Source organism: Nicotiana tabacum, chromosome 15, assembly GCF_000715075.1.
Source record: "Nicotiana tabacum cultivar K326 chromosome 15, ASM71507v2, whole genome shotgun sequence".
In the NCBI taxonomy this organism is placed as follows: domain Eukaryota; kingdom Viridiplantae; phylum Streptophyta; class Magnoliopsida; order Solanales; family Solanaceae; genus Nicotiana; species Nicotiana tabacum.
The window spans coordinates 133335197-133358497 of NC_134094.1; the positions used below are offsets into that span (position 1 = coordinate 133335197).

Consider the following 23301-nt stretch of genomic DNA (forward strand, 5'->3'; position numbering starts at 1 on the left):
TCGGCACTATCCCATGGTGCATGACTATGGCCCGGGCTATATGTATCCTCTGATAATGATCATTCTTATTCTCAAAATCGCACCATTTTAGTAAAAGTTCTGCCCAGTGACATTCCAATCCGAGCCAAAAGAAACTTGTATACCAAATTGAAATGAGACCATAGTTGTATTACATTAGCAATATTTCTAAGTTTCATGCTCAGGCCTTAGCTATGATAGTTAACTGTACTGGGCAAAGACTTGAATATTCAGTTACATTGAAAGACAAAATATCTCCTCTAGCACCTCACTCACAAAATAAATAAACGCATGAGATAGTCTCTTCTACAACTCTTGCCTGAAACTGTTCCTATTACCACGAAATAATATAGATACTCAAAAATGACAACTCTGTGTTTAGTATCACAATGCCTAAGGAAAAGAGACCCAGTGGAAACTACAATAGCTACGATAAAATAGTCCCTTAAAACTACTGAAAAGCTGAATAACAAGTTGCAGATAGCACATAAGTAATAAGTTAGTTCTTTCCGTCCAACTACCCATAAGTCTTCACGACTTAACTATAAACTAAACACCAAAATGTTATTTCTGTACTTACTATATTATCCTTGAGTCAATTGTTCAACGTACGAACTTAATAAACAAGGAAAGCAAAATGAAAAATAGCAGAAGACAAATATCTCATGCGAGCTGGCTATTTGAACCTGTAGCTCCGAACCACTGCATCGAACAGGAATAGCTGTTTTCATGCCACTGCTTCCAAAACCTATTTAAGGAACTATAAGAAAAATGACAAACCTAAGAATTGAGAGATTATACATTGGAGCCACCAATGGCTTCCTCCTGTAAAATTGGGAATTCAATAAACTCAAATCATACCATCACTGGTAGCCTGTTATGAGCAACTTAAATCCTTTTGACATCAAAATAATCGATTATACTTTTAAGAGGAAAAAATGGAGTTTAGCAGAGACATAACAATATCCTTTATTAGACGTGTTTTCTTTTCCCTCTTTTCATGGGAAAAGTATTCTTCTTAACCCCAGGTATACCATCAGCAGCCATTTCTGTAGGTGGAATGCCACTATACAGATCCAGTTATGGAGGTAAACTAAGAGGCAGATCCTCTAATATGACCATACAGCCGATGGCATTTGATGAAACATCATTCACTTTAGTTGGCCTCACTTGCAACCCATCTCCTCTTTCGTGCTGGTCTTTGTTGCATAGTTTCAGTCGTGCCAGTAAACAAATCAACGGAAGGCTTAGAGAGATTCTTTGAATCACTTTTAAGAGCAATAGGCTGCTTGAAACGCTCTCCACGCTTTTCCATCTTTGCCATGATCTCCAAAATTTTAGGGTTGTCCTTTCCTTCCACATCTTTAGCATTAGCAAAATTCTTCGTTTCACTGACTTGCGATTTGCCAAAACAAGTGCTTCTCCTTTTAATGGTTTTCTCATTTATTTCTTCAGAAATTATCTCTCCCTCTTCAATATCCAGAGACCCTTTCTGCTGAGCATCTGAGAATATATCGAGCCTCTCTTTATCATTTTCTTTAGGATCAATTGTCAGGTTTCGACTTCTGAGTGTCCTCCTGTAATGGGGTTCGTTAGTTCCATCAATAGGCTTCAGCTCCACATAACTATCTGAATCCAAGTAGCCATACCTGCCAAAGTATGTTACACCCCCTGCTTTGGAGCATCTTCCGGAGGACTGCAGATCCACGGTCACAAACAAAAAATCAAAATCCTGATAGTTTACACAATTAATGAAGAGAGGCCGCCTTATCGTGCAAGAGCTCACATGACACAAAAACTTACCATGCACAAAATTAGAGAACTTGCTAACTGTTAAAAGGCATCACTATCATACTAAGTACTAACAAAACTGAAACTTTGAAAGGGTATGTAAATTAAATCATTAAATAGAAGAGAGTTATTTAATCAATGACTATATTGGTTTGTAAAATCATAATTAGAAGTGAAGAATAAAAGGAATTAGCATACGTGCAAATGAGCAAATCTACAGGACCTGCCGAAGTAGAACACCATGTTTTAGTTTATCAATAACTTCAATTTAAGACGTTGGAATGTGTTAGGAACAAGGATAATCACAAAGCTTTATAATGTTTTCAAAGTATATCAACATAAAATATAAATTATATAAGAGAGTACATTTTTACCATGAGGCATCAATGTATGTAAAGTTGATGGTTATATTGAGAAAAAAGAAATGGATCCTGAAGCAGCAGTAAATGCATTATAATCATGAAACAAAGTATGCAGTTAAAGTTTTCTCCACATCTTTTTTCGATTTTCTATTATTATATTAGTTTTTTCACTTTGAAACAAACAGAGGGAGGGGTGGGAATTAAGCATACAGAGCTGGAAAAGGCAAAGGGCAAATCCCAAATCCTTTTTATATTTTGATATATGGTGTTTAGCTTTTCTTGTTCTTTTTTTCCCTTTTTGATGAAGGTAGTGATTTTGTTGAAAAGATGGGAAAACCCATACATACAATATTTATACCACATAGAGAACCTTAAAAACCATGATGATAGAGAACCATATCCTTTTATAAGAGAACCTTATAAAAAGACATGGTTCTCTACAAAAAACACCCGATCATCAGCACTAACTGGAAATATCAGAAAGTGGTCCAAAAACATACAAGGTATGATGTCTAATTGTTATGTCCTCAGACTGAAAACTATCTCCTTAAGATCCCAAGCACTATGTATCGAAAAATTGAAGACTACTACACCTAACACCCCCTCCCAGTCCCTATCCCCTTAAAAAGATAAAAAAGATTTCATTGTAGTCCAAGTTCAAGCAGGCGCAATACCCAGTATGGCCTCTCAAATCGAATTTAGAGAATTTAACTGTCTGGCTAAAACTATCATTTCCTATCTAAAAGACAAGTTGGCCACACCAAAGACATAAAAGGAGCATACACTAGGAACAGCAACTTCAGTGATGTGGCAATCTACTTTATCTTATTTCACTACCCATCTCACATTCTTGAACAGGATTCAAAGTCATCATTTTCAAATTTCTTGATATTGAGCAATAAATGAAAGCAAAGATAATACTTTAGTAAAAACAGAAGGTATCCCATGTACACAAGCTCATGTCAAGAAAGAACATATGATTTTCTAGAATGTGGAGTTATAACAATAAAGTTCCTGCGTAAGCACAACTTTAGGATAGTTGATACCCAGAAAGAAAAGCACATTCAGGACACGTAGCTTGACGCTAATAGTAAAGTTCAACAAAGTTTTATGCCAATGCCAGCTACAAAAGGCGACTTTCCTCCTAACCGTTTCTCTATTAGAGATAAAAACAATCAATGAAGTCATGCAGAAACATTGTGCGAGTGACGTATCAATCTGCCAGAATCAGAATAGAAAGATCCACAACCCCTTTCAACCACAGAAATAGAAACTCTTTTCTTCAATTGAGATCTGGTTAGTCAGAAGAAATAGAAAGTCTCACCATGTATACAATTTAGTGATATCCACCCGCTAGCTATACAATTTGGTGAGTTTTCTTTCTAGTTTAGCAGAGATCCTCTTTACAGATATTAACATTGCCCTATATAAAAATACTTTACTTGCTTATCACTGTTGGAGAAGAGAAAGACTACCTATATAATTCTATAAAGACAACGAACCACTGGAGTCCTCTCACACTTCTTGCAAAAGCTTTATCACATTAGATATTTAATGTACACCAAGTGACAAAAGACTACCACCAACTGGAGCTACATAATGATAATATGCTCCTTAAACAAACACTCTTTTCTCATCAAAGTATAGACAACTGTCACTAAAAATCTAGATGCAATTTTTTTTGTTGGATCAAGAAAATAAACCGACTAAATGGTCACCGACAAATTTATATGGTACCATAATTAACTACAGAATATTGATGATCAATTGATCATAGGTAATGTAAGAATTCCTAGAACAGCAACCTTAATATGATTTTGGAATGGCACGTCCAATCTTTTAAGGGGCAATTCAAGAAATTTAAATTTAAAAGAAAACCAAGGCAATATGAAAACTTCAGAGAAAAGGAACATACTGAATAAAACGCACAGGGAAATTAGGAGACCTTGGAAGAATGGGATGACATCGCACAATGGAACAAAACCCAACATATATGGAGTACTCATATTTACATATGGAAGTATACAATCTTGATATTCGTATACACAAAATTACCTCTCTGTTCTCAACAACCAAGCACGTGGCAACAGAATCTCTCCCCTTTGGGAATCTCCAATGATTATCTCTATGAAAAAATTTAGACCCTTGACCAAATTGACTGGCTTTATTGCTTTCCATGATCAATTTGTATTTTTCATGATCCACATGCCTGTCATCTAAAAGTTTTTCTACTAGATCGGGTCCATGTTTATTGTCAAATGACTCAAACCTTTTGTCACTTGAATTTCTTCTGAATGAACATGATGCCCTCTCAGCATCTAATATATTTTGCTGATACCTAATATTTTCATCTTCAACCCTGTGCAACCCTTCAGATTGCCGGTACCTTCTTCCTCTTTTAAAATTACCCTGATTACCAGGATACTTGATTGTCTGATCAGCACTGATAGAGTTGGTCAAATTAGCAGACTGACCACCATCTTGACATTTCCTAGTCCCACTGAATATTCCATGTCTACCACGTGGCAGTTCAGGGCTCTGCCACCTTCTGCTAGCTGTACAAGGTTCCCTATACAAACGAAAGGATGGAGGTCGATACCCGTCAAATCTCCCTTCCTCATCCTTTAGATCCATGCAAAATACATTATTTAAACTATCGTGGGGACTGTTATCTCTCCTTTTGCCCCTATTAGGGCTTTTAGTTTCTCTTCTGAAATAAGTCAAATTTACATGATAGCCATCTTCTATAATATTAGTATCCCTGTTGTTGTATGATCTATATCTGTTATCTGTCTCTTCCATGATATCATAGATGTAATTACATTCGGTTACAAGATCATCAGTCCTCATTCTGTTGTTACTCTGCAGCTGATCAATTTTCCACATTTGTTGACTGGGTATCTCATCATCCAGATACGGAATGTGCTTATCAATCCATTGTTTTGATTCATGAAAAGAATTATTGTCCATGTCCTGAACAGTGAGTCTGCTCCCATAATGGGGTCGATCCCTTTTGGACAATTCATCATATGTAGATAGTGTCAGTTCAAGAGGATTTAGCTTTCTTTTCGTGCTTCGACTGCTACACCAGTTGTCATATCTGTATTCTAACTGACATTCCCTCTCAGGATCTTTTTTATAGGAATCCCGGCATGGATAATCAGAAAATCTTCCTGCATCTGCCCTCTTAAAATGTGAAGTCTCTTCTCTTTCATGAGAGTCAAAAGCATACCGTCTATCCCTATGTCTGTGTTGGATCACAGTTGAATTACGCCTTTCATACAGTATCCTAGCATCATATTTGCGGGAATCTTCAACTTTCAGGTGAGTGGGAATTGTTTCACTCATTCTACCAGGTCTTCTTCTGTCATGCAGCAGACCTCTTTGCACAGGCTTTCTACCTCGTGTAAAATATTTAGAACCACCAGACTTGGTTTGGATATAATGGGTTCCGGAAACTGGCTGGTAATCAATTGTACCCTTCTCCGGTAACTCAGAGTCTGCGTTTGGTAATGACCTTATATGATGATCATGGGATTTCTCAATGTCAAGAAAAGCCCCATCTTCAGATGCATCACTATGACTTAGAGAACAACAAGATGAACCTGGGCTATGCTGTCGGCCTTCACCATGCAATGGTTCTTGCAACATTACAGATTTTCTTGGATCAGATATGTCTCTCACACTGCTTTTATTTGCATCATGAGAAGATTCAATTGCTCCCGAGGTTTGATCGACATCACATTCAGTCCCCTCTTGGTGGTGATGCTCATCTGCATCAGAGAACTCACAGTTTCCATTGTTATCTGAATCCATAGACACGTGTTCACGAACAGGTGTGTTCCTGGAATCCAGAGCTAATCTTATGAGAATGAAGTAACTTAATCATTAAATATATTTTTATTCAATACAGATCAGCAGAAAACCAGCTGAGAAGCGAGAAGCAAGACCTAAAAGTAAAGGTGAAGATAGCAATTCCTCGTAACACATTTGACTAATAGAAACCCAAAAATGAAACAGATTACCATGGTCCATGAAAAAGAAATTTAGATTATTTTTATGGAATTTGGCAAATATTTCTGGGACAAAAACTTAAAAAACTTAGAAGCTGACACAACTTTAAGCCAACTACGAGCATCAAAACCATGCAAGCAAACCTATCACATGTCAAACTCTTAAGTCACATCAAATATAGCGTTCGAAGTTCAACGATTTAAAAAGTAAAATCTGCAAGGGATTTCTACCAACATGTCTTTTCCAAAATAGTTGTGGTCCAAAGAGAAGAATAAGTATAACCAGAAAAAGAATAAATCTAATAGAGATACAGACTATCATGACAGTTCAACCAGTAGATCTCAGACCTTCTAGATGTAGAGTTGCCTGATACTCCTCTTCCTTCCAAGCTGGCTGACTCATCTTCACTGGCACTACTAAAACAGAGAAAATCCCTTCCATCTCTCCCAACATCTCCATTCTCAGATGATTCCCGCTGCTCTTTTGGAGAATTTATGGGATCTTCCACTGAATCCTGCAAAGCAATCTGGTGCCAGCACAAGACTGTGAGAAGACAGTGCTTAGATGGTCAAGAAGTGGGCAGAATAAAAAAGTTTGTTACCTGTATGACAACATCAGAATCCCGATCCTGGGAACGTTCCACATCTGTCGATGGTTGACGCTCGATGATGCTCTCTTCCACCTCAATTTCTCTACCTTTTGGCTGATCATGGCAAGTTTAGACCATAAGCATCATTAACAGTGCAATTTCAGAAAACATTAAAAACGACTAGGTTACAAAGACATCTACAATTTTTTTTCCTTTTAAATTCCATACTCAGCATGGTTTGAACAGAAGATGCTAGTTTTCCAATTCAATTCAGATTAAATGCCCGTCCATCATAAAGGTAATTTGTTCTTTACAAGTTTTGCCAACTATAACAGGTTCTCATAGTCCAGCACCCTCAAATGGGTGGCAACCAATCCATTGGCATCTCGACTACAGCATCTTAACACAAAGGAAATCAAGCAAAGAAGAGTTGCTGAGCATGAGAGAAAGAGTAAAAGAAAGAACCTTTAAAATACAGATGCAGGTAGAGTTAGGGGTGCACTCATTATGGTAAGAATTACCTGCATTTTTAGGCAGTCCTTTTCCAGAAAAGGGTCAGAGCTATGCCTTTACTCAATTACTTATTTTGGCTTTTAATAATGGAAAAGATAAGGTTAAAGATCAAGAGGAATTTCACAACCCATTTGATGCATATAGAAGTGGTGTGTATGACCTGATTAAGTAAGGAACTTTGGAAAGACATAACAGCATGAACTGCTGTTGTCTAAACAACTTTTGTTGGCTGGAGAAACTGTTCTACTCTGACTAAAGTGACCAGCGTTTGCGGACATTACTTCTTGAAAAATATGGTCACCCTCAGATTTCACAACCCATTTGATACACAAAAGCTGCAGATATTGTTTAAGAAGTAGTAAATCATGAGAATCATCCAGAGATACCTACCTTACTATTTTTCGAAGTCTTGTAATCTGAATCCTTGACTACCCTTTTGGCCTTTTCTCGGTGCTTATCCTATTTCAGAAGTCAAGACCAAGGATGAACATGTAAGACTTGCAGTAAAAATGGTAGAAGCAACTTTACCACCACTATACATACTCGAAAGTTGGGAAAATATACAAAAAGAAAGATGAACAAAAAATGACAGAAGGAAAAACTATATAATACATATCATAAAAGACAAACTTGTATACATTCATTACCAGGCAATTGCAATACTGTTTCCAACTATCTTCATCGAACCCAAAATTAAAATAATCTGTCAAGTCAGCACCTGGATACCGCCAAGGTTTCTTCTCAAACATATCAATATTCATGTCCAAGATATTCCTGAAAAATTATAGATCAATTACCTATCTATAAAATATGAAAAGATTCTATACTGCTAGGATTGTAGATCAGTTATTCTTCCCTTTTGTTCTCTTGTAAATATGGTTTAGTACATAGGTTGTACTGTTATATACTAATACATACAAATGTTACCATCTCAAAAAAATATGAAAAGATTCTGCCTCAAAAGAACATAGAACGGTTTTCTTTGTTAAACCTATTTCATAACAGTTCTTTGAGGAGATGATCAACACTATCTCCAACAAGCAAATATGCACCAGGAAAAATGGAACCAGTTGTTTCAAATGTAGATTATTGTCTTTTATCAGTATGTTTGAAATGTAGATATTTTCCAATAAAAATGGAAACACAAGAAAGCACTTAACCAAAGATTAGACTACAGGCTAAGTTTGACCAAATTTACTAACCTCGACCGAGGAAGTGAGAAGCTCTGTCCATTTTGAGCAGCGGAGCCTGAGCCCATCCTTTGCATGTAGCCATTATCCTCCCAGGTGCCCTTGACCAATGCTGTGGAGTAAGAATGTAAGCAAGAAGATCCATTGGCTTTGAGATGACTTGAATATGCTGCTTGTGGAGGTCTGGTGTTCTACAGAAAAATAGAGAAAAATCATAATATGGAGCATGAAGCAATATGAAGTAACAGAACTGCATTAATTCATCTTCATTTTGTATACATTGTATTCTGGCCAACTTGCGCGCACCTTAACTAATCCACAAAAGCTAAACTGCACTAATTCATGTAAACGCTGAAGAAACATATCACCATGAAAATTGCCGCAATTGAAGAATTCAAAATAGATAATCAAGAAGAAATATATAAAGATAATTTCAGTAAATTCCCAAGTTGCAGCAAGTGATGGTAGGTGTATCGCAACCCAAAAAACAAGGGAAGCAAATATTCTCTGCCTTTGCTTTGAAAAAGAGCAAAATCAAGATACATGACATAAAGCATGATTCTGCCCATTTTTCTAATAAACAATATAAACATACATATATATATCATCAATCAACTCGGTTTAGCCCGGTTTAACACTTGAATTAAACCCAAAGCAATATCGAAACAACTCAAATTTGTATTTCTCCCACTCCGAAAATTTTGGGACTTCTCGCTTCCCAGGTTTCAAACTAAGTGACTTTGAGTAACATTTGAAAATGTATTTTCACCATTTGATATGAGGATAATTGTAACTTATAGTAGCTTCAGAATATTTAAATTTTCAGTTTTTTAAGAAAAAGAATTACTCTCGTCTGATTTTAACTTAAATGGACTCTTGATCAGCAAATAATGCCAAACGAATTGGAACAGTGTGTATATTTACCTAATATTCAGATTCTCAGGCAATCAAACTTCTAATAAAAAGAATTAGTTCAACTTAATTACTGCCAAGTAAGAGTTCTCGAAAATTGAAAATGGCATAAATATCAGAGTATACAAAATTAGCTTTGTACTAAAGTCCGCCTGCTTTTGCATAAAAGCAAACCAAAATAAGCATCCAAAAATCTAAGCAACTACTCAATCAGGTTCAATTAATCAATACCAAAACAATTACTCATGAAATAATTTCAAATTTACACTACATTTTTTTTCTAATTTCACAGTCTAAATGATCAGAGGTCGATACAGAATTTGAAGTTTATAGTTTCCGACAACAACCTCAAGTTAGTATACAATAATAATCGGGTTCTAGATATTTATACATGTTCCAAAATCTAAGAACTCTCTTTTCTTTTCCTTTTTTTCTTATTACCATGGTGTCCGGGTCAGCTTGCCCATTCACCGAGTACCCTCCTGCCTAAGGGTAACTCTGCCTAGGAAGAAATCAACTAGTGTTGAAAAAATCTAACCAACTTGTTTCGGTCAGGTTCAATAATTAATCAATACCAGAGCAATTTAGAAATATAAACTCAAATTTTAAACTAGTTTTTTTTCTCAATTTTACAGTCTAATGCTACCTTGTAACTGTTTTTTTCTGCATTGCCGTTTTCGCTGCTGTTTGAATTTTGTCCTGAGCCATTTCCTTCAGCATTTCCTCCATTTTCCACAATTTCATCTTCATTGAGAAAATGATTATCATAATCTTCTTCATCATCATTCAACACTATGTTTAAATCATCCTCACTCTCGCTCTCACATTCCTCTTCCTCTTCTCTTACTCCATTTTCACCGTTAAAGTTACCGACGGCATTACAGTCAACGTCGTTGACTTCCGTTTGAAGCTGCGTTGAAATCTGTACGGTGTTTATTGCTGAGCTTGCTCGAACTTCGACGTCGGCGTAGAGATCGCCGAAATCGTCGTCGTCGTCGACGACGTTCTCCATTTCGAGTGTACGGTGTACACGAAAAGAGTGTGAACTCAGGGTTTTAGATAAACCCTACTTAAAGTGTAATTAAAAGGAATTATCATCTCGGTGTATTTAGCGTGATGGAAAATGTTTTTCGAAATATATTTTCTAATTAATGTTTTCCAAAAAATATTTTTTAGAAAATAAATTATTTTATGATATTCAAATGCTAGAAAATATTTTTTAAAAGTACTAAACATACAAAAGAGATAAAATGGCTTATCTCACCTATGTTTTTTCTTAATAGCCTGGTTATAGTAGAGTTGCTAAAATTTAGAATGTGTTTGATAGTGACCAAAATATCTCTAGGAAAATATTTCTGGAAAAAACAAGTGAATGATTAGTATAAAAATAGTCAAATATAATTAACTTTTTTCATGTTAAAAACTTATACTTATACTACATATATCACTAAATAGATATATTACATGTATACGATTTTTACATATTTGTTTAAACTGGTAAATTGTGTAGATTTAAAATTTAAGAATCTATCTTCTCTCCAATTGTCTTGTTAGTTGCTCCACTAAAAGGAAAAAAAAAGTAATACCGTCAACTAAAACTCAAGTAAAATTCATGTTTCGTCTCTAATATCAAAGGCGTTCCACACTAAGGGGTCCTTTGGTAGGGCGTACAAGAATAGTGCGGAATAAGGCGTATTAGTAATGTATGGATTAATAATAAATAGATTAGTAATGCAAGCATTAGTTATGCATATATTATTTTTTATCTACTATTTGGTATGGTGTATTAAAATTATAATGCATTGCATAATTTTTAAGAAAAATAGTTGTTTACAAAAATGTCTTCTATATTCTCAAGCTTTAAGGAACTTTAAGAATAATTTTGTCTTTAACCAACCTAATGCATGCATTAGTAGCCTTGGTATTACTAATGCCATGATTTTCTATACATTTCTTATGCATAGTATAATACCAAATATGATGTATAACTAATACCGTATTAATTATACACAGATTGAAAAAATGTATCAAACAAGGTATAAAAATGCATAAAGCTAATACTTGCATTATTTTTTCTAATACCTTCGACCAAATCACCCCTAAGAAATTTTCTTTTTCTGATCAAGAGTCATCTTACTCGTTGGCTCGAGTTTTCTTGAGATTGGGACAGTTTATTGCATTAATCCTTATGTCACATAGCAAATTTTGTTAATAGTAATCTACAACATCAGTTTCTTTTAAATAGTAGACCACTTTATATTACATTTTAAATTTGGGTAAGTTACACATCTAGTAGATCGGCCAAAAATAATTACATGCTAGCCAGATGCAAAAAAATATGTATAAAATATGAATATTATACATTAATATATAAAAAAATATACATTTTGCCGGCTAATATTTTCAGAATCGGTTGTACTGAATATTTTTCTCTTCAATTAATTTTCACTGGAAAAAAAATGATTGACATTGATGTTATTGCTTCTACTTGGAATTAAATGAAACAGTTGGGGGTGGAGGATTTGCATTGAAATTGGGTCACGAGTCGTTAGCAATAAGTATGAATTAAACTTTAGAACAAATAGGGAAGCCATTTTTTTCAAGAAGATCTAGAACTGGCAATATATATAAGTCTTTAATCAATTGCAAGGCTAGCCTATGGATAAAAATGATTATAAGAAAATAGTTATCCATCTATATTATTCATTAAAAAATAGGTTGGATAATGAACTTTTAAAAAGCGGGTCAAATGAATAAGAACCATATTATCCACTTATAAAATGGATAACCAATGGATAATTTATGGGTGTAACTTTTATATTTATAAAGCCTCAAATTGGAGGTTCCTCAAGTTTGGGAGGCTAGAAATTCTCCCAAAACTGATCATATTCAAGAAGCCACGGATAATATTGATATCCATATTATCCGTCGGCTAACCATTTTTTATCCGTATTAAATATGTGTCGGGTCGAATAATTTATCCGTTTTGCATTACCCATTTTATACACGCTCATACCCGACCCTGCCCGTTTGTCGCCCTACCTATGGGTATAGTCTCAGAGCTTAATTGCCTGCAAACTTTATGGCTAAAATTCTTCTAAAATTTGCTAAATTTTATCGACTACAACGAGTTTCCTTTTTTCTAGCATACCTTTGATAATTTAATTTATATACGCCGGTGGTTAATATGTAGTACAAGTTAATTTGTCACTCTAAAGTTATTTACAAATAACTGATCATAAAAATTGGGATTTATATTCTAAAAAATAAGGCATGATATTTATTATAGGAAATACGACTTGATAGTGTGAAAATTATTTATATTATTATTGATGTATAATACAAATGAAAAGTTCCATTTTAGAAAATGCTAAAAAGGCAAACATAGACCAATGCATTCCTGTCTATGCACTTTTTCCGGCTTATTTGACTATTCAAATATTAGCTTAGCTTCCTCCGAAAGCCAAATGTTATTAGGTCCGACCTTTTTATAACCATCCCTATATAATAATATTTTATTATAAAAGTCAAATTTTTTCGTAATTAATTTTTATGTTATGTTATAATATATATTCTCTATAACAGCACTTCGCTTTAACATCCAAAAATATTCGGAACAAACTAGACTGTTATAGAGAGATTTGACCATAACAATATCATTAAACGGCATGCCTACATATATTTTACATATTTAATTTTCGGAAAAGGGTCAAATTTACTTTTCTACTATCAAAAATAAGTTGTATTTGCCATTCATTCAGTTTTTTTAATATAACCATGTCGTACCCCAATCGTTAAATTATTCATCCCAATTGAAAACATATAATTTAACTTATATGCACACAATATAATGAGATTTTACATTGTAGATATCTTTCCATATGTTGTATTAACATGTAATTTGTCTAATTTTTCAGAAACTAATTCTATTTCTTATGAATGATTATCTGAATAAGTGTTTAAAAATACTTTTGCATGTATATCAAAAATTATTTTTATGGATTTAATTAAGTTATAAACTTTAACATATGATAACATATTTATTATTATTGTAACAAAAAATAATTACTGTAATAATTATCATGAGATTTCTTCCGTAATTATTTAAGAAATGATGTGATTATATACATCGTCATCGCATAGAAGAACAAACTCTTCTTTTATAGAGAAATGTACCGTTGAAATCTATAAAAATGTAAAAACATGATTCTCTCCTTTTATCTCTGTGTACTTTCTCTTTCTCTAGGAAAACTCTCTATAACTTATTTCTAGGCCTTATTTCCTGAACTCAACTCCTTTTCTTGTGAAAAAACAAACTTCACTCTGAAAAAACTAATGTAGTAAATAGTACTAAGTACTACTTTTTAATATCATTTATTATGAGCTATCTTCAGAAATTCTTCTGCTTATGTTTCTTTTTGGTCATGATTATAATCTGCAATATTGGACTTCACTGGAGTGGATGTAAGTCTGATAATGTAAAACAGAACTCTCTCATCCCTTCTTTTTCAGGCAAATTCTTGCATTTTTCCTATCAAAATAGCAGCAGAACCACAAGTACTATAACAGAGAAGGCATAATTCAGCAACAGAAAACTTTTGTCTTATGGTAAAAGTTTCCATCTTTATGAATTATTTCTGCTTCCTTTTCATCTTTTATAACTCCTTTGGTATATATATATTTCAATTTTCACTTCAAATATTCTCTTTAATTCTGACCATGTGATTGTGTACGATAAGTTTCCATTATTTACTCTAGAAGAGGTGCTAAAGGAAAACAATTTTGATAATAGTTATACGCAAAAGGTCAAACCATCTCGTCAGAGGCGGAACTAGCTAGTAAGAGGTCAATCCCATAAAAATTTAACTGGTTTAATAGGGTAAAAATAAAAATAAAAATTGGTTATATATTTATAAATGCTTGAATCCCTATATTTTGTATAAGGAAAAGTAAAGGGAATATTCTCGTAGGAGTATAAAATTCTGATCGCACTTCTTCATTAGTGTAAAAAAGCAAGGGTTGGCTTAGTTAGTTGGGTGAGTGATTTTCCATATGAGATCGATTTCCCTCACCATCAGCCTCCTCAGCCAGAGCTCGCTGCATCGGGTTTGTCTAATGTAGTTTTACATCTTCTGTGTGGTTTGCGAGCTATTGCACAATGAGCAGATTACCCAGTGCACACCCGAAGGGTAGCAACTGCGAGTTTCCCGAGGAATTTTCCAGAAAAAAAAGACTATTTGAATTCGGGTTGCTTATGTTGCACAGACCTCCAAAAATATTGATGCATCTTTATCGAATCCTCCAAAAATACACTAGTTTTGAAGGATACGACACGCACACAGTAATATTTTTGTTATTCCCCGCCAATATTGCTGTATTTGTAAATAATAATTCTGCAAAATATAAGTTAACGTTATGAAACAGTAATAAATTCGAGCCCACTGAATTGACAGTGTTTCCTTAAGGAATTTAATCCCCTCCTAGTACCCAAGGTAATAGATTATTTCCTCCCAGGATAGAACGAATAACACACTGGTGTAGCGGTACTTCAAACCCCAGTGTTTCTGCGAACACAAAGTTCGGTAGCAAATCACACTTACAGTTGCTTTGTTTGAAGTTAAAAACAATGCAGGACGAAGGAGTAGAAACTCAGAAAATAATATGGAAATGCTGAGAGGAAGGAGTGCAACGTATAGCCAATTTGTTGAGCGAATTGTGTGTTGTGTGTTGAGTGTCTTTCTTCAACATCTGCTGCACATATATATAGAAGCCAGTGTTGAAGAAAACCAAACGTCCACCCTCCATGGTGGAGCAAGCATTAGCTTGTTTGTGGAGCAATCAATCGATCATTTGACCAAATCCAAAGCCAAAGCCAAAGCCGTAGCCGTAGCCGAAACCGAGCCGAGCGAGCGACGACGACGACGGCGCGAGGCTTGCTTTCTTCTTAACTCTTTAAGAGCTACAAGAAGAGCAATTATATATATACCCACCAAAAATGTCTTCCTCTTCCAATATGGGACAATGTCTCATTGTCAAGAGGGGAAAACTTAAAATTTTACTCAAAATTTCATTTTTCCTCCATTTCCCATTCACCCTCATTTTAAGAATATTTCATCTTAAAAACAAAACCTCAACATTTTTTGCATAGACCGAGCAACATAGCTGGATGTTAGCTTTCTCATGAATACCAATATTTGCTAACAAGAAAACTTTTTAGTGTGGTTGATACTAACTATTGTTATTTTGACAATCAGGGTCTTGCACAAACAAGGATATAAGCATTTCCCAAAGCCAATATTCAACCACCGGAATTCCACAATTTATGGTTGAGATTATCAACACTTGTTTTGCAAGTTGTGCACCCTCCAATATTCATCTAAGTTGTGGTTTGTTTGCCTCTACAAAAATAGTGAATCCAACAATTTTCAAAAGACTATCTTATGATGATTGTTTGGTTAATGAAGGAAAACCTTTAAAGGATAGCAATATTATTAGATTTACCTACTCAAATTCATTCATGTATCCTCTTTCTTTTAAATCTGCCAAGTTTTGCCAGTCAATCTATAGATTCTTAAATTTGTTTAAGTTTTATGCATTAGACGGTGTAAAAAAGTATACACAATCAGATCACATAATAGTAATTATATGTAAGTTTTTTAATAAGCATTAATTGATAATCTGGTAATTAATGATAACTAACCTACAGGGGTGGCTCAAGAAAAGTTGTGGCCTAAAGTCAAACTTTATTAAGAGGCCTTAAGCTTTTAGAAAAAAAATTCAAACATATTTTTATTTTAACTCTATTTTGTCTAGCTTTTTGAGATGTAAAATTATTATTGATATGTATATAATTTATTATAAACGTTCTTCTCTATTCGACAATATAAATAGTCTATTTAATCTTTTTTGACTACCCATGAAAGTTTTAAAGTTTCAATAATGATCTTTTTATAAGTTGAGTAACCTTATTCGTACTCTCACCGATTTATAATGAAACAAAAAAAAAAATTACAGCGATAAAGTGAAAACAAACAAAAATTACAAAGCAAAGTTTCAATGCTTTAATTAGTTTGATAGTTATCGTGCGTGCTTGAAAACTTGAGAAATAGTAATGACAATACATGTACAATTTAATTTATTTAATGTCCTTGTTCTAGTCTTTGTTTTTGAAAGAATAAATAGCTTTGGAAGAGAAGAATTTTTTTAAAAAAAATACAATTTTTTTTATGAAAAAAAGAGAAGACAATATTAATGTCATCCCGTAAATTAACCAACATTCATTTTCAATCCTTGAGTAAATAGTTATCTATTCATCTTCTATAAATATTTATACTTCTTACCTTATTTATTCAATATATTTGAAAGAAAATCTGTCTGACCCAAAATCTACTAAAAGTCGTGATGGCGCTTAACACCGCCATCAGGCAAGCCTACGGTAATTGATCGGTTAATTACTCATTTTAGTATTTTGAAATCATAATTTTCATTAATTAAATAGTATGAAATAGAATTTACAAGGTAAATGGTAATATTTACATGAACTACAATAGTGAACAACCCGTAGGAACCCCCAAAACTCGGTGTCCCAAGTGTATGAGCATCAACAAGGAAATATAATAAAACACAACATCTGTCTTGAATACAAATTAGACAGGAGAATATAAATAACTCTGATGGAGACTCTGCGGATCGTAACATGAAATGCAGCTCACGGTAAAGTCCCCGTAATAGCCGCGCCTCGGTGCCCAAACGACCACCAGACATATATGTATCTGCACAAAAAGTGCAGCAAGTGTAGCATGAGTACGTAAATCAACGTGTACCCTTTAAGTACCTAGCCTAACCCTAGAGAAGTAGTGACGAATGGTCGACATCAACACTTACTAGTGGTCCAATAAGACAGATACAATAGAAGTAAACATGTGTGAGTCAAAGTAAATAAGTGAAACAACAAGTATAATATGTGGCACAATCCTCCTCTCAGCAATAACTCAAACTCTCAGCTAGTAGTTACCTCCTGAATCAGAGTATATATATTTTGGACCTTACCAAATAGGTCGTCACTGTTCAATCAGGAAAAGCTCACAAATATGCTAGCTTCTTGCCAATTAATATGCACGATTTCATAAGAGTATTTTATAGCAATGTCGAGGCGTACAACTCGATCCATCATAACATTGTCGAACCATAGATACATTTATTTTATTGCCGAGGCGAACGGCCCGCTCCCATGAGAGTGTGGTACATAATCCTGCCGAGGCGTACAACCCGATCCATCATAATATACGCACTGCCGAGGGTCGAACGACATGAACCATAGATGTATCTATCTTGCCGAGGCGAACTGCCCGATCCCGTTAGAATAAGAAGCTTTGGCGGGTTATTTACCCCCTCACAAATAGACGTGTGAGTTATAAATTTTAAGGGAACCTTTCGATGAGAACGCATAACGCGGGAGAAATTCATAAGAGGAGTACAATTATTTCACGGCTAATAATAAAGCCTGTCACATCTCTACAATAACAAGTGTATCACCCTACACAAGTATAGTCTTAAATCGCAACGTAAAATAAAGGAATTTAATAGGCAAGAGACAACTCAAATAGTATAGTTTTAGCATGGCGGGAACCTAAGTCTCCCCGGACATAACATGAATCTAGCTACGCACGGACTCTCGTCACCTTGTGCGTACGTAACCCCCGTAACAAGTAGCACATAATAAATACATCACATAGGGGTAGTTTCCCCTTCATAGAGTTAGACACGAGACTTACCTCGCTCCGAAGTTCTAAAACCGGCTCCAACGCCTCTCAAACACCTCAAATCGATGCCCGTCTCTTCAAAACTAGCCAAACAAATGTGAAAATCCATAAATATATACTCTATTACCCATAGTTAATCAATTAATAATAGTCCCCAACTTTGCTCGAATAGTCGATAAAATCAACCCTCGGCCCCACGTGCTCGGATTCCGAAAATTTTCGAAGATAAACTTTACCCATAACACCACGAACTAAAATATAACTTATTCCAAATTCCATGTCCAATTTTATGGTCAAAATTCAAAAATACTATATTCTAGGTTTTCTACCAACATCCCAAATTTTTACTAATTCCATGTTTAAATTCATATACAAACCATGTATTTAACTTGTAATATATGGGAATCACTTACCTTGTGTTGCTTAATGAAAATCTCCGCTTGAAACTCTCCAAAATCGCCCTAACCAAGTAAAAATGAAAGAGAATGGGCCAAATCCCGTTCTTAAAATAACATACTACCTAGCGACCTCTCCCACCTACGACCACTTGACCGTTTCTACGGTTCCGCACGTGCGGTCACCCTTCAACCCCTTGCCTTCGCATCTGCGGACAAGACTCCGCTTCTGCGTAGTCGCACTTGCGACCAAGAATCTGCTCCTACGGTCACGCAAGTGCGGCACAAACCTCGAACATGTGCCTCCAGCCTCCTTCACTCCCTACCGCTCCTGCAACGATTGGGCCGCTTCTGCGGTCACGCAGACGCGGGAAAATCTTCACACCTATGACCACTGCCAGTCCCTTCCCATTTCGCTTATGCGACCAAGACATCACAAAAGCGATCACACCAGCTGCTACCCAGCTTCAGCATTTTTTAAGTCTAAAAATCAATCTGTTAACCATCCGGAATCCATCTGAGGCCCTCAGAACATTAACCAAATAACCAACACGTCCCAAAATGCAATATGAACTAAGTCGAAGCCTTAAACCACGTCAAACAACATCAAAATCACGAACCGCGCCTCGAATCAAACTTTTAAATTTCCAAATTCTATATCATGTGCCGAACCGTACCAAATCAATCCGGAATGACTTTAAATTTCGCACACGAGTCACAAATGACATAAAAAACTATTCCAAGGTTCGGAACCCCGAACGGACATCGATTACATCAAAATCCACTTCAAATCAAACTCATGAAATTCTTAAACCTTTAAAATGCCAACCGTTTATAATAAGCGCCGGAATACTCCCGGGTGATCCTATACTCAACCCGAACATACACCCAAGTCCGAAATCATCATACGAACCTCTTGGAGCCTTGAAACCTCGATTTTTAAGTCGTTTACTCAAAAGTCAAATCTTAGTCAATTCTTCCAACTTAAAGCTTCCGAAATTATAATTTTCTTTCCGGATAAATCATGAACTTCCCGAAATTAAACTTCAACCACACGTAAAAGTCATAATACCTTAAGTGAAGCTACTCAAGGCCTCAAACCGCCGAACGACAGGCTAGAGTTCATAACGATCGGTCGAGTCGTTACAAAATCAATCATAGAAATATAATTTTAAAAAGGGAAAATGGCCAAATATACCCCTATACTTTGATATATTGTTCACATAGACCCTTCATTATACTATCGGGTCAAATCTACCCTCACTGTTAGCAAAGTTTTCAAATTTACCCTCTAATCTAACGGAAAGCCCCAAAATCCCAAATCCATTCTATTTACTAAAATAATTTCTCACAAATTACTTATCCCTATGTGTGCTATAACAGAGAAGAAATTATTCTCGACAAGTTGATTTCTTGTTCCACTTGATTATTTAGAGAAGGAAGACTTAACAAACTCGCCACCTACAAGCATGAGAACACTAGTAAATATTCCTTTGAAAGGATGTTCTGAAGCTGGATATAAATTTAAACAGTCATTTAATTTAGGATTTCTCAGACAATACTAAAAAAATCATATGTCACATATTTTCATGCAGAAGTGCTTGCGCAAGCAAAATTTGCATCAAATGACATGCTAAATCCAAATCCGAAAGGGAATGCATTTACATGGATACCTACGGCCTTGTTATGCTTGTGGTCCATAAAAAATAATAAATATTAGTAACAACTTCATAAGCGAATGCATTTCGACCACCGAAAGAATAAAAAAAATCTCTTCCAAATTATGTACGGTATTTCATTCATCTTTATTCTGTTGGAGACATACCCATAAACTGTGAATTCTACCTTTCATTTATGGTTTGAGCATAACCAGAGACAAGGAAAATAATTATGATGTAACTCTACACTCCCATTTCTATAATATGGACCTTTTTTCTTCTCTGGTGGATCACACGAAGAAGATGACTAATTTGTGAAGAAGAATTACAGTAAATAGAAGGGATTTGGGGCTTTTCGTTAGGTTAGAGGGTAAATTTGAAAATTTGCTAACGGTGATGATAGATTTGACCCGATAGTTTAACAGATAATAAATATGAATAATATATCAAAGTAAAAGTGTATATTTGACCCTTTCCCTTTTAAAAAATGAGGCCCCAAATCCATGGCCTTGCCCTTCTGCCGGTTACATACTTTTACAAGTTAATATAGTAAATATAGTCCAAATGCACATTTCGAATTCATGGACCGGTAGTAAACTCATGGATCTTCGCACATGTTTCAACAAGAACACCGAAAAAATTTACTTTAGTTACACGTAAGATAGCCAAAGTATGATTGAACAATCGAAATAATATATTTGCTCATATTCCGGGCGAATGCTTCAAAACCTTACCATTGCTGTATTCACAAAAAGATTGATCACTTCTTTTGATTATTAAATTTCTTAATTCAAATTCTTTCTAGCTAGCTTCCGATGTATTCAATATACTAATTATCTTTAGTTGTGGAAAATATCTTCTGCAAATAAAAATATATTTTGTCACCAAAGGAGGAGGAGGACTCACGTCAATCAATTGTTAGGCATTATTTATTCTTCTTTAATACAAAATAAATGGAGGTAAAAAATGAACGTTTTGCTATAGTTAAATTAATGGTTTTTGACTATGAATTAAAATAGCAGTAACAAGTACTTTTTCTTATTCCAATATAACTGATTGACTAAAAATTAGCAGTAATTACGAAGTTTAATTTTGGTATTGCAAAATTAACGATTATCTTTCTAGCTATTTAAACTCTGAGTCCTCACTATTTTTGTAAGCATTTTTCCTTTGTATTGTCGTTCTCCTTGAGAACTAAAATACTTTAAAAGTATGAGCCATTTCTTGAATTTCTTCTTCTGTTTCTCTTTTGTCATGAATATTATTATAGGATGCAATTGTGAATTTTACTTGAGTGATAAGTCTGGTAACAGAAAAGATTTGTCGGATGCAGGTAAAATATTCTATCTTTATGGAGTAATTATTAATTCTGTTTCCTCTCGATTGTATATATTTTAAATCCTTTTACTATGTACAAGTTCCTTCTAAAAGTATCTGTGATTCTATCTAGTACACAGTACAAATTAAACAATCAAATCTTAAATTGATTGTTAACGGAGTAGTATTTTTATGTGACTTGATAAAATTTTCAATATTGTTAACGCACACACTAATTCTTATTGATATTAACTTCTACATATATTATAAAAATGTAAACGGATTTTTACTCAATCAAAACTACATGTAACCAAAAGAATAAGGCTTTACCTATTACAACATGTTAAAGTACATAAACAATGCTGTCAATATGCAATAGTACAAATTTTTGACGGTAGTATATATTTTAACATGTTATCAACTTTTTTTAAGCGTTCTTACATCATATTTGTTAAATATACCATTAGATTAGTAAATGCATGTAACGTGGTGCAACCAACTCGAGATTCTTTACGAGATACGTTAAACAGTCTTGACTGGATAAAATTTGTTTGGAAGAATCTTATAATGAAAAGACGATCAAAATGATCTCAATGTTGTAAAACTATTATATATACGTACGTATTATATAGTCGATACAAATAACTTAAACTCTTTTTTATTTTTGGCAATTATGACAGTGATTTGCACAGGCAAAGATATAAGAATTTACCAGAGCAGAACTTCAAATGGCCATGGAATTCCAGAGTACATAGTTGAGATTGTGAACGCTTGTTCTACAAATTGTGCAGCCTCTAATATTCATCTCAACTGTGGTTCATTTGCATCTGCAAGATTGGTCAATCCAACAATTTTTAAAAGACTGTATTTTGATGATTGTTTGGTTAATGGAGGAAAACCTTTGAAGTTTGGAAAAATTATCAGATTTACTTACTCAAATACATATATGTACGCTCTTTCCGTTAAGTCTGCCAAGTTTTGCTAATCAAATCTCTAAGTATTCTGTGTAGTTTATTTTTACATTAGTTTAACATCATGTTATTAAAAAAGAGAAAACGAGAAGAGAGCTATGTGTTTCTTCCTTTTCTCGTTATCGCTAAGTCTGGTATTTGCTTTTATAATAACAAAGGTTATTCCATTTTTTTGGAACCAAAAGTGGCGTCATTATATAAAGTGAATCTTTATACAAATAATCGGATCGAATTTACTGTTTATTTTATTTTTCTCTCTCCCCCTCTCTCTATATATATACTAATTATGCATGAGTGTACACATTATATATGGATTGCACACATCCAACTATTTTTAATTTAAGTAGTTGAATAAACTGCTATTTGGATTAATTCTTCTAGCATTATGTTAAGTAGTTCTAATTTTTTTCCCTATTTCTTGATATATTCCGGAAAAATGACCTCTTTTTAAAAGTGGTTATTATTTAAACTTAAACTTTTCATTTTACTATTAATAAAAAAAATTTATAGTCAAATAAATATTATTGCAATATCACCTATTTGATAATTAGTTAATTATCACCTATTACTTAAACTTTCATTTGTCTTCTAATAATTAGTTAATTCTTGAAACGAATACCTTGTGTAATAGGATAACTCGTGCCTAGCATAAATGGGATTAATTCTAGTAACTTTTTACTTTGCTTTACTTTTCATTTTCAATTAGCAAACAAAAGGAAAAAAAAGGGTTTTAAGGTTGAAGAGGTACTTAGCAAAGAAACAAAAGTTATTTCTCTATTTGCATAAGATTAGTGAAAAAAGCATTTTAG

At 34.2% G+C, this 23301-nt stretch overlaps 1 protein-coding gene across 2 annotated transcripts; it reads right to left on the reverse strand.

Annotated features, from left to right (window-relative positions):
- Positions 1-585: 585 nt before the first annotated feature.
- Positions 586-10469, reverse strand: LOC107766678 (uncharacterized). Of its 2 annotated transcripts, none has more exons than XM_016585498.2 (9): positions 10036-10469; positions 8490-8668; positions 7935-8061; positions 7678-7746; positions 6787-6888; positions 6533-6711; positions 4227-6015; positions 1668-1714; positions 586-1595 (listed from the first exon to the last, which is right to left on the reverse strand). In XM_016585498.2, the coding sequence occupies exons 1-9, from the start codon at positions 10399-10401 to the stop codon at positions 1175-1177; spliced, it is 3279 nt and encodes a 1092-aa protein (XP_016440984.1). In that variant the 5' UTR covers positions 10402-10469; the 3' UTR covers positions 586-1174. The 2 variants fall into 2 exon arrangements, with proteins under 2 accessions (XP_016440984.1, XP_016440983.1); XM_016585497.2 differs by having other exon boundaries at positions 821-1595; positions 1668-1750.
- Between the last annotated feature and the right edge of the window lie 12832 nt (positions 10470-23301).

What these genes read in the sequence shown, in the direction of transcription:
- LOC107766678 (XM_016585497.2), bottom strand. Translation starts at nt 10,401, where the DNA reads ATGGAGAACGTCGTCGACGACGACGACGATTTCGGCGATCTCTACGCC. An exon ending in CAGAAAAAAACAGTTACAAG is followed by an intron (nt 8,669 to 10,035) that starts GTAGCATTAGAC and finishes ATTTTTCTGTAG; the next exon opens with AACACCAGACCTCCACAAGC. An exon ending in AACAGTATTGCAATTGCCTG is followed by an intron (nt 7,747 to 7,934) that starts GTAATGAATGTA and finishes CTTCTGAAATAG; the next exon opens with GATAAGCACCGAGAAAAGGC.